This window comes from Haemorhous mexicanus, chromosome Z (genome assembly GCF_027477595.1).
Source record: "Haemorhous mexicanus isolate bHaeMex1 chromosome Z, bHaeMex1.pri, whole genome shotgun sequence".
NCBI classification, from domain to species: domain Eukaryota; kingdom Metazoa; phylum Chordata; class Aves; order Passeriformes; family Fringillidae; genus Haemorhous; species Haemorhous mexicanus.
This window is the reverse complement of record NC_082381.1, coordinates 684,853-697,668: the sequence shown is the minus strand read 5'-3', so window position 1 is coordinate 697,668 and position 12,816 is coordinate 684,853. Positions and strand designations below refer to the sequence as shown.

At 38.5% G+C, this 12,816-nt stretch overlaps 1 protein-coding gene across 1 annotated transcript in view; it reads left to right on the top strand.

Moving 5' to 3' along the window:
- MCTP1 (multiple C2 and transmembrane domain containing 1) overlaps positions 1-12,268 on the top strand; it is a 210,836-nt gene extending 198,568 nt beyond the window's left edge. Inside the window, exons 17-20 of the mRNA XM_059836614.1 lie at positions 2,866-2,975; positions 5,635-5,744; positions 9,152-9,249; positions 10,390-12,268. Coding sequence (XP_059692597.1) covers positions 2,866-2,975; positions 5,635-5,744; positions 9,152-9,249; positions 10,390-10,461 — 390 coding nt within the window. The 3' untranslated portion in view covers positions 10,462-12,268. The remainder of the gene's footprint in view (positions 1-2,865; positions 2,976-5,634; positions 5,745-9,151; positions 9,250-10,389) is intronic.
- The last annotated feature ends 548 nt before the right edge of the window (positions 12,269-12,816 follow it).

The following is a 12,816-nucleotide window of genomic DNA, read 5'->3' as shown; positions in this document are numbered from 1 at the left end:
TGGCTTTCCTGGGCCCTTCCCCCAGGTAGGACATCTGGTAGCCCCTCTGGGGCTGGGTTAGGGGCTCCAGGGGCAGGTTTGGAACATTGCATCCACTATGGCACTGCAGGACTGGGGTACAGGCCCTAGGGGTGGGGTGGATGGAGCAATGCACCGCCTCACCAGGGCAGGGCAACTGGAATGCTTCAAGCCACCAATCTCCTCCAGTCTCTCACACCATCTTTCTCTGGAAAGGAAATGCCAGTAGTGCTTGAAAAATTAATTACTAAGAACCTTGGTTTACTCTAGGTAGCTCATGTGTTGTATTTGATAACACATGGCATCTTGCTGGAAGAATATAGTGCAGTTTTTCCCTAGTCCAGCTTGTTTTTTACACAAATATTTGGAGCAGGAAATAAAAAACAGTTAATAGTTGTGGGAAGTGTGGAAATAGTTGGAATAGTTTAAGCAAAGATGAACCATAATTCTTCTGCCTCCTCTTTCTGTGCTGTTTTGTCTAATCATGCCTCAGAGTATGTCAACAAATTTCCTTTAAGCTCAGAAGGTGCAGTGGGTTGGAAATAGTGATCCTTTCTCTATCTCATTCTGTCTTTATGGTGTTTGTGGGAAGTGATTTAAAACTGATATATTTTTGGATTATCTGGCTCTGGCTAGGACTGATGAATTTTTGCAGTAGCCAGGAGGGGGAATAGCTAGAACCCAGAGGTTATTTTCTACCACCTCTGATCGTTGTTGGGGGCAGGAGAAAGGGATTCTCTTCCGGGGAGAGGGGTTCCTTTAGGATGAGTAAGTGTGGCACTGGCTCCGAGCCTGAGGGAGCGGTCAGGGTGGTGTGGTTGTGGGTGGGTGTGGTGTGGTTCAGGCTCTGCAGTGAGCATTTCACGTGTAAATCACTCTCTCTCTTTTGTACACTTTTGGTTTTGATATTGTCACTCTTGTTGTTCATTTCCTTATCGCTGTTCCAGTAAATTGTTTTTATCTTCACCACGATCTTTTGTACCTCCAGTTCTCCTCTCCAGCCCACCACTGGAGTGGGGAGGGAGAGGGATGAGCATGCAGCAGCAGGATTTGGAAAGTCTCAGTGGGAGCACTAAACTGGAGAGTGCCATTCCTAAATCATGACATGAATAAAGGTACAAATTTATCGTGTAAGACACTTAAAAATTAAAACAGCCTCAGGACCTTTGAATGTAACCCCACTTGAATTCTGGATATGCCACAGGTTTTGTTAGAGTGACATAATTCTTTTTTCACACAAGTTAATTATAAACCAAAATGGATTTACATGGAGGGCAGAATCTCTTAAAATTGAAGAGGCAAGGGGTATACATATTTAGAAAGCATAAAAATACCTGTGTCGCTTATTGTTCATTTCTGCTGTACAGGAAAAAATTATACTGGAAGTATGTGTTTTACATGAAGGAATAGAGCAGATGCCTATTTCCTGATGACAAATGAAGCATGCTGGATATATGATGCACATCTTCAAAAACTGTATACCTGAGGAGAATAATGGCGTCATTGCAAAGGCTTCAAGAATGCAGTAAAGATTAAGGAAATAAGTTACATAAATGACTCTGTGTTGCTGTGCAGCACTGGATGTAGTTGATATCAGTGGTTCTGATCCATTATGGTAATTTTCAGAAAACAAAAATATTTCTTTGTGATATAATAATTATTAATCTTATGTGAAATATAAGGTCTTTCACATTCTCTAAGAAACTGGTGGTTTTGCTCGGTCTGAAGTGCTTGGTTTATAAATTACAATTAATCACTGAAAGTAGTTTTCTCACCTCTGTCTGCTTCTCTCGTGCTTGTTTTTTAGATAACCTGTGTTCTCTAACTAAATACTTTCAAACATCTTCACAGGTAATCTTGACAACACTGTTGTCAGTGAACCAGTGATGTTGAAACGATTAAATGATAATTTATGTTTTCTCCCAATCTAATTTATTAAGATAGAAAAATGTCAACAAAATGAGTGAACAAATATTCTTTCTGATAGTTATGCATCAGGGGAAGAAAAGAAAAATTAAATGCAATATATATTTCTTGGATGCTGAATTTTGGAGTCAATGACAGAGACTGTTGTATCATGTGGTTTGTGATTACAAAATGTTGAACTTCATTAATGAAATATTGTCCTCAGAGTACAAAATTTTCTTTCCATTTCTTATTTTCAGAAAACAATAATCACATTCACACTTGGTAGGGTAATACAGCAACAATGCATTGGAAATGTTGAACATAACCTTTTGTCTTATCTGTGGTCTGGAAAAATATGAAGAGAAACTTTTTTTTTTCCATGGTGATACTTCATTTTAATGTCATCTAACACAGTATTGATAGTGGATTTGATGCTACAAACATGTTTCGATTTAGAGATAGATATTTGGGGGAAAAAGAATGGCTCTCTATAGGAGCTGAGTTTCTCTGGTTTCTTGCTCAGTGCCTTCCACCAGAAATGCTTATTTTCCTCTGCTTACATCAGCTCAAGAACCAGCATTTCAACAAAACTGCCTTTATTTCACCTTATGACTCTTGTGACTTGAAAGAGCACACAACATACAAGGTTGGCACCTTCAGCATGTTTTAAACCTTGAGACCTGGCTTATTCAAATATGTGTTTAGAAATTAATGCAGTGACAGACAAAATTGTGTGGAGCTCAGCATATATACTAAACCATACGTGTTGCAATAAGCACTGTTTACAGGACAAGAAATAGTTTTCTTATTGCCAGGTTTTACCAATTCTTTTACATGAATCTGTAACACAGGACCTTTTGAAATTTAACTGATACCTACACAATCCTTTTCCTACAGTGAGAAATTCTTTTACTCAACTACTCCTATTCTTTTATTTAGGACAGTGAAAAGAAAGGATTTATGAATAGACTTTATGCCATCCAGGAGGTGTGTGTCACTGTCCAGAATATCCTAGATGAAATTGCTTCCTTTGGTGAGAGGATCAAGAAGTAAGTGCTGACACAGGTACTGGTTTGCTCTCCAGTATTCTTTAACATCTTTTTCATGCAGAGATATAATATGTTAGATTTTTACTTACTTATTCCAGGGGAGTCCATTGTTCAAACTCCCCTATATTTACTTTGCTTTATGGAGGCCCTCATTCAGTGGAAGTTCTCTTACAATAACTCTGGAGTTTAGAACTATATTGATTGGGACAAAAATCAAAAGAAAGGTTTTTAAGTAAAACAGAAAGAGCATATTGTTGTGAGGTTGTTATTTAAAAGCAATAATAAAAAAATGCAATTTTGATAAAGGAAATAAGCAGAACTGAATAGGAGTTCCATATTTTAAGGATGTAAATATGTTCCCTTGCTAGAAGTTTTATTTATTGGTCAGCAAAACCTTTCCTTTAGAGTATTTGTAATTTGTAACACCTAATACATAATATATAAAAATTGACAACAAATCTCTACATTAAGAAAGAGAGGTTCTGAGATTTACTGCAGGAAATGTATTGGTGTATTTCTGGCATGGTCAATGGACTGCAGCACAAGGTTTATTACTTGAGGTCGGACAGGTTCCAGAAAGACACCTACTAGCTGTCAGCTGCAAAACATGGAGAGGATTGACTTGGTGTTCTGCACCTTGACAGCCAAGAGCATCTCTCCACTACCCAATTCACTTTTGGAAGTGAATTTTAGGAAACCTATGCCTTGGGTGGAGGTCAGTCTGCAGGAATCCTGGGGATCATCTCTAATGCTGTCCTGTTCAGTCTTGATGACAAGGACATTGCCATTTATTCATTTAATAACAAAGTTCCTAATAGGAAAGCCTGGGAAAGTGTTCCCATAGGGACAATTCCAGGCAGGCTGTATTCACAGCAGGAGAGGCAGGTGCAAGCAGATTGTATCACACAAATTCTCCAGTTGGAAAAATGAACCAGTCTCTGAAAAAAGTCCTTTACCAAAAGGCTATTCGTGAAAGTTGTCTTGATGATTAAGTAGTTGTAATTGTGCATTTTGGAGGTTGGGTTTGTTCTATTATATACCAGATGAGAGCTACAGAATTTGGTAAACTGACTGAGACTATAAATCTTTGTAATTTGTTCCTAAAACTATAATGGGAAGCCTGTACTGAATGCCGTGTTAACACAGCCCATAAGGAGCTTTGTGAGTGAGGAGCCAGTGCTCCCACACATCATGGTGTGTCTGTGATCCATTGCACAAAGCCGAGTCACAGGAACATAAGCAGACCCTCAACCTTCTGTTCATCCCAAATGCCTACAGAAAAGGGGAAAAGAGCAGGTGTCCCCTGAGGATAAAGGGAGGCATCCTACACGCAGTGACACTAACATAGTGTTAGTGGAGACATATCAAAATTGCCAAGGAAAAAAGAAGACAAATAAACACAGGGAGCCAGAGCTCATTATGAAAAATACAGCTTGCAATTCAGGTAATTGCAATTATTCATCTAGAGAAGCCAAAATTATGTAATCACATTGATTGAGAATGTAGTAGTAGCAATACTTTAAAGTGTATCACCTAACTATTTAGATTTAAAGCCACATTATCCTTATGGATAAATGTCATGCAACACTTTTGAGATGGCAGTGCCTTCATGGAACAAATACGCTGAGCCAAGCTCCCCTTAACCAACGTTCCTATGGGATGTATGTATAAAATTATCATCTGGTCTTTCTCTCTTCACTGAACACAGGACTTGGAGAGCCATTGCTCCCTTTTCAAGTTCCATTAGCTCTCCCTCACACCTCAATTTTGCAGAATGTGGTGACCAGCAGAGTTTTATCAGAATAGAGTCTGGGACCCTTAGTGAGGATGTTTTTAGGTGTGACTTTTTTTGGAAAGGTAATGTCCTGGAACTCTGATGGGATCCCAGGAATTCTCTTCCTTTATTCATAGAAAAATAACCTTTACTTATTTCAGTTTTTTTTAATTATCTTTTTTTTTTCTTTCGACATGCAGAGTGTTTTTTTTCTTCTTCCCTCAACCACTGCTGTTGCATTATCCCTGTCTTCATGACTAACTTTTCTACCCCCTCCTTTTTTTTCCCACTAGCCCTCTCCTTCTTATGCACATGGATGAGTTTCCACCTTTGCATAGCCATGGACTTGCCTTTTCCTTTTCCCCCAAAGCTGGAAGGCCCCTGGCTGAGGAGTGTACCTGTACCTCAGACAGAGGGGAATGTCCCTGTTCAGCTTTTAACTCCTTGTGCTATCCTTACAGTGGAATAGGGGGCAGATAAAACAAGAAAGCCTTAGTGGAAGTCTTACAGATATTGTATCCTACTCCACCATGGTGTTGAGAAGGGAATGGAGAGTATTTGTAGTACTTGCCTGTGTGAGTACATTTGGAGAGTAGGGAGCTCTGTGTTTTTCCTGGGGCTGAAACTGGAGTTAGGCACTGAGATTTCAAAAAAGCAGGGTCGGGATTCACCTGGCAGATGTGCACTGCTGGGCTGGGAGAAGTGAAATTCAGCAGCCAAGTGGGCAAAGTTAGGACCTCCTTTCATTTCTGCTGACACTAGATCCAAGCCCGGGCTCTCAGTTTGTTCTTCCTGATGGAAACTGACACTTCTCCCACTGTCCTTTCCTCTTTTAGTGGCTTTGTTGGCTGACCTCAGTTCTGACTTTTGTTAATTTTTCTTTAGTACATTCAACTGGACTGTCCCATTCCTGAGCTGGCTGGCAATTGTTGCCCTGTCTGTGTTCACCATCATCCTGTATTTCATTCCACTGAGATACATTGTCCTTGTCTGGGGTAAGTAAAGCCCTTTTAAACTGTCTGTATTGCTTTAAAAATCTGATTTTAATGGATGACTTATGCTGACACTACTTTTTGGTTTTTACGGTCATGAAGCTACCCTATAATGGAATTAGGCATGTTAGTTAACAGCAACATTGTAAATATTTAGGCCCACCTTCAAAATGCATTTTTCTTGGCTGACATTTTAGACTTAATCATACTATAAACATGGAGCCATGAAGATTCTTCATACATCACAGTGTAGCTTTCTCTAGATATTACTCTGCTTTATTTTCATCACTTACACACAATCAGAGGCATTTCAATCTATATAGTGCATTTAGGACAATACACTTTTTTTACTTCAGTACTTTATCTTGTAAAAGTGTATGCAAACATAGCACCAAGAAACCTGTTTAAGGGGTCACCTTTAGTTAGACAGAAAGGAATACATAGTGTTTGGCTGGTTGATAATGGACAGAAACTCTGGGCAGGTAGGGGTATGGAATTATGATTGATCCAAGCTTTCACTAGTTGTGCTTATATCTATTCTTCATACTGATTTTAAAAAGCTACTGTTACCACATCTGTCGTAAATAATGCTCCAGGTTTTCATTTGTGTATCTTTTCATTCATTTTACACCACCAGCTGCTGTACCATTACCCAGTAACCCAGACTTATGAAGAGCAGTCTGTTACACCAATGGCCAGATTTTCTTTCTGAAGAATAGCAGTCACCCTTTTGTGAAAAAGTTTTGAATTCAGGAGACAGCATAAAATCATTGAACTGACTCCAAAGAATTTATTTTTTGTTTATCAGTCAATATTAGTAATTTCCTTAGAATGTTTTCTCAAATGATCATAGCCGAAACAATAAAGAAGATGTGAACAAAAGTATTTCTGCAGAATGAACAAAAGCAAGCATATGGGCTTCCTTCTTTTCCCGTCTTTGACTTTTACTTATTCCCCCATACCATGCATTACTTGAGTGTAACCCAAGCTCTTAGTTTGTTCCCAAAATTTCATTCCTTCTAGCACACACAGAGGAAGTTCAAAGTATTTGTCTGTCATTTTTCAGACAGGTGTGACATCTTGCTTTTTTACATCAGGTTTGATACAATAATCTGAGATCATAATACCTCTCCAAGATCCACATAACTGTAGAACCAGAACTGTTCTTTGAAAAGCTCATGACTCATACCCCTGGAAGTGTCACACTCCCACAGAAATATCTGTGTTTCAGATAAGGCAGAGTCTCAACTCCCAAGCCTCCCAAACCATGGATGGCTAGAGTAAGCATAAATTATTATAAATGCACCTTGCGCTCTCTGCATCTCTTCCCTCCCCACCTTCAAGTTACACAGGCTATGTAGATACAACTTCAAGCCCCTTGGTTCACTAGAGATTTTGACTCCACATTTTTCTCCTGCATTTCAGTTCAGGTGACTACTTACTCAGCAAGTGTATGTGGATCCCTTCTTTAGGAATGTTTTTCTTCTGCATGGTGGCAGGAGACCAGACAGGTACTGCATAGGTGCAGGTCCCACAGTCCAGACCTCCTCAGGGTGAAATGAATTCTCACAGAGCTATGTCATGCTGAGAATAGCTTTGAGCAGCTGTCCCTTCAAAAATTGCAGTATTCCAAAGGCCTACCTGTTTTCGCCATCACTGCATGTTTCTAGCCTCTCCTGTGCATATTTCTTCAACCTATTCATCCATCCTGCCTGTGGGAAGCCATTGATTTCTCTTTTTTGACTTACTTCCATAGGAATCTTTGAGCTGGTCTGTAGCAGCATCTGTCCATTTTGTTCTTTGGAAGGCAGAGTTTTTAAATTAAAATTTCTTCGTATTATGTGTCATCTTTTATATAGCTTTCTTTCTTCTGTGCATCCAGAGGGTCTGCCTCTTTCAACCTGCCCTAGCAAGAAATTCTCCATCCTTTCCTGGCTGTGTTTCTCCCAGTGGAGACTGCTGGTCCTTGAAGATGTGGTGTGTCAGGTGGGGTGGAGCAGAAATCACATCTCCATCCCAATCCCACTTGATGAAGTGCTGAGTCCTGGTAACAGCTACATCTGTTTATGTGGAAAAAACCGTAATTATTTTAGCCTGAAAATTTTCAAACTGTTGGAAAAGACCGATCCCCTTGTTGTATTCTGCTTCTCCTGTAGCTTCTCCTCTCATCTGTGCAGCACTTTTCCTTTCTTGAGGTTTCACGTGCTGGCTGTTATTTTTCTTTATCCACTGTGATAAAGTGAGATCATACCACCAGAATTCACTCATGGGCGGTCCAGTGGCCATGTGCAATGAACAGTGGCATTCAACCTTAAATTTTGCAGTCACTTGCTGATGCAAAACATCTTCTTAAACAAAGGTGTTTGAAGGTCAGATGTTCCTTCTGAACACTCACTATCCAACACCATATAAAGGGAGGGCAGCATCTCCTATCTGCACTGCAGAACTGAGGAATCGTGCAGTGGGACGCTGTGGGTGTTGTGGACACTGGATCTTGCCTGCTGTATCCAAAGGCTTTATGTCCTTGCTAAAGCTTTCTGAAAAGTCTGGGCACCAAAGACTTTGTGGAAGATAAACTGTATTGTCTTAGATCTGATAGAACCTGGATATTACACAGAAAGGCATATTTTTGATAGTGTCCTGGCTTTCTCCTGCTCACATGAGAGTCAATGCAGTTTGCACTGTTCCTGTCCATGTTTTAGAGTGTTAGCAGAGCCCACAGACCACATTCTCAAAGTGTATGAATCTGACTCGGTATGTAATTAAGAAAATATGTCTAATTTAAAAGCCTGCTTCCTGATTATTTTGTGGATGATTTTTCTTGGTGCTTCTGAATAATAATTCCCAATAGGCATTATAAGACCATGATGTCCAAGGGAGGCATATCCTCTCTCCTCTGCACTGCCATCAGCTTGTCTCTATCTGTCATTCTCACACAGAGGTTTGTGCAAACGCCTCTAAAGCTTTCATATGATGCAGACTTTGTGCTTCCCATATGTTTCATTGTCATTAGCATGAAAAATACTTTCCTTGAATCTTCTGAATCTTATATGAATTTTGTGTCCTCCAGTTAAGCCCAATTCTGCTCATCCTCTCTGTTACAGAAATTAAGTACTTTTTATGCCTCTGCTTTTCCAGCTTCCTTATAATAATCACAGTTTCTGTTACTTTCCAAAAAAATATATTGAAGGAATTTGTAAATGTCCCTAGAACTTTTGCATTTTGAAACAGGCAACCACAGAAGTAGAGTCAAACCTTTGGAGCCCAAGTTTACAATTCATGCATTCATTCACTGCTACTGTCAGGATTCAGAATGGATCCTAAAATCTGTTTCAAAATTTTGCCAAAATTATGTATCTTTTGATATCTTGTATCTTATGATAGTAACATTTGAACTTTCACTTTTGCAGGCATCAATAAATTTACAAAGAAGATTCGAAATCCATATGCAATTGATAACAACGAGCTACTTGACTTTCTGTCTAGAGTTCCTTCCGATGTGCAAGTGGTGTGTATAATATTTATTTTATTTTATTTTATTTTATTTTATTTTATTTTATTTTATTTTATTTTATTTTATTTTATTTTATTTTATTTTATTTTATTTTATTTTATCACTTTTAAAGCAGTTATTTTGATTTACTATTATATTCCTTGGCAGAAAGCAACTGCAAACTCAAGCTGAGCATAGTCCATTAAACAGAAGGAGGCTGCTAGATCATTATCCAATGAGAAAGAAGTTCCTGCATTGGTTGTGCTTCTTAGGATCCTTGGAAAAAATCAGTAGAAGGACAAGTATTTGTGAGGTGGTGGCTAGAGCTTGTATTAAACAGCATCCAGCATGATGTGAATCTGACTGGGATAAGGCACTATATAGGAAACACTGGAGCTGTGGCTCTCAGAAGGCAGAGAAGGAACAGCAAGGTCAAATAATGGAAAAAGCAGACAGCATTGCTCAGCACTCTGAGAACATTTTGGCCTTTCCCTTCTAGGGGGTAAAAGCTTTTGCTGTGGCCACAGTTCCACTGGGCTCATAAATTCCTTTCAGAAAGAAGAAAAAAAAAAAAAAAAAAAAAAAAGTTGTGAGTTACAAGCTCTTATGATGCTGTACACAATCCCCAGAGAGCATGATGGAGGATTTAAGATAGCATCAAGCACATAAATCACATCTGGTGTCACAAAGATTACAGACTTCCCATATCTCTAGTTTAGTTCAGAACTGGTATTAAGTAGGAAATACAGGTCCAAACACTCTCTCTGTATCTAATACCCTCTGTGGTAGGCATCTAGAAATAACCAAGCTTTGAAGAAACATTATGAAGAATGGTATCCAATATGGTCAAGATGATAGTGTTTATTGTCTGCTAGAGCTCATGGAGAAAACGAAAAAAAACCCTAGTCTTTTCTAAGTTTACATCAGCATGCAGTGTTATTTCCTGGTAGGATTTTCCTAGTGTTGGTTTTCCTTCTTATTCTAGACCTGTCGTTCTGGTGTTGGTGAATCTCATCTGCAAATCCCGTGTCGTTTTTAGGGGGAAAGTCTTCTTTTTTTAACCTTTTATCTCCTGACAGAAAAAAAGGATCTCTTTCTTTTTTTCCTAACAAGTGCCACCTGACAACTTTCTTTCTGAACTTTGTGTTTAAACAGATGCAATACCATGAACTGAAACAAGATCCTACTCACAGCCCAAGCAAGAGAAAGAAAAATAATCCTGCCTAGCCAACTTCATGTGTTGAGGAGACCAGCATCTGCCAAGAGTAGATAAAAGAGCAAGCCTAAGAAGCATTTCCTTTCTCCAAGATTTTTGTTTATCTTGCCTTTTTATCTACTGGGGAGATTTTGTAACAGTATTAAAAGGTGGAAAATGGTTTCTCATGGCAAATATGTTTCTCATTGTAAAGACATTTGTTTCAAGTAGGGTTTTAGTCTTTTAAAGCCTTGTTAGAAACAATGTAACAACTTAAATGAGTCCATCTAAAATGGAGAATATATATTGCTACTTGGTGGTCAAAGATACATGAGATAGTCAAATCATGCTAACTAAACCTACAAAACGTCTAAATCTGACTCAGAAATTTCTCGTATTTTATTTGTGAGCATTAATATTTTTATCCAGTAAGTCATCATTACAATTTTATATGTTTTATATATTGCAAGAGAAATACAATGTAGTGGAGCCTACTGCACTTAGGTTTTAGCAGATTTTTTTAAATTTCAGACCCTGATGTTAACTCCTGGTACAACATTTTTCTATGTGGTAGGGCTGCTTATAAGACAGTGAGAAACACGGAATGCAAATCTCTTTCTGGAGCTCCCAAAAGCAGTTCCTGCTGTCTTTATCATTCCATTGTAAGACCTAAAAATCTCTGCTTCAAAATACTGCCAGGTTTGTAACTGATTGCCTGTCATATTTTTCTACATGTACCAGTAGTCTTCATTTGTACTACAAAGCTTAGCTCTAATGGGTAAAACTAACTCCATACTGCTTTGGGTGTCATGCTATGAACACTTTTTGTGCACATAACTATTTTAATATGGATATCTTGCAGGAAAGGTTTTCATTCAAATCACAAGATCATATTAATATGCTTTATGGTATAACGTTGCCTGTTACCAATGTGAAATACCGTGTAGAGAAAAAAAATGCAGTTGGGATAAAACTGATATACCAGGGTTTTTACTTTAGTTAATAATGTCAGTTCTTCTGATAAAATCTTTCCCTACTGCATGGAAACTGCATTATATTATAAATAACATGGAACATAGATGAGAAACATTTACATTTCAAATGTCTTAGTGGCCACTGCATAACGAGTACTTGGGGATATATTCTGGTAGCTGCATGCAGACTTCCACACTCAGCTCCCCACATAGTGAGCAGAGACTCATTCCTGAGGGACTACCTGTGCACAGTTCCTCATTATTAGTTCCCAGTGACATTAAAGGGGATTTTTTTGCCCAGGGGAGAATGACAGGACTGCATCCTCAAGGGGGTCTGTGGTCCTCTCTGGATTACCTCTCACTGGTTGCAATTGCAGATAAAGTTATATTGCACTACTCTAAAAATACTTTTTGAAAAGTCTATTTAGAAATACTTTGCAAACACATGTGAATATGTATTCGTCCAAAGAAATACGTGTTGGTTGCACTGCTCATGAAGGATCATCCTGGATTTCTTTGTTTTGCAGAGAAGATGATAGCCAAGTTCTTATGTGACAGTTACTTTGATCCTTCTGTTTGTGTATTTAAAAGAATGCTAGTCAAATGAATGGTCTGTAGAAAGCCATGGACTTAAACAAGCTTTCGTTACATCATGACTTTGAAAGAGTTAAACTTTGCAGCTTGTGTAACCTTTTGGCTGTATCCTACCTGAAGAGCAACATACTATTGGTAAAATCAGAAACGCTGGTCAGCCTATTTTGTTTTAAAAAAAACAAATTTGTGACTCAACAAGGTGTGAATGTTTGTTGCCTGTTGTCAGTTTTGCACATTTCTTTAATACACTGCAAGCCTTGTATCTTCTTAACTTGTCCCACCAGCCTGCGTGTGATTTCTTCTTGTCTTTTTTTTTGTACACAATTTCAAATGTCTACATTGGTGGTAATATCTGAGCTGGTTATGCATGTTTCCAGAATTAAACACACTTCTAAGCATCACTCTGTTAGATATTCTGAAGCCTCTGTCTTTGAAATCCTATGTTCTTGTTTTTTCATGGGTGCTGTGATGGGCAAGGGAATTCTTTGTGCAGGATTTTAGTATTTTAAGTTCCATTACATGAAGGAATGGGGGTGGGGGGAGGAGAGACAACAAACATCTGTTTGTTGAAAAATGCCTCACTCAAAATTGATCTCACTGAAAATACAACACACAGAGGCAAGGCTAAGAATGCTTATTGATTAAATATGATTCTCCTGCTACAATGAGACAATTTAAAATCACAATTTAAGTTTGTGAGTGAGCCCATTTTCACAGTTTGTCTATATTGCTTTGTGTAGGTGGCCTCCTTGTAAAGAGCCAATCCTGTCTTATGCCATGAATATTCCAACATATCTTCCTTTTCCAGACTGATTCTGA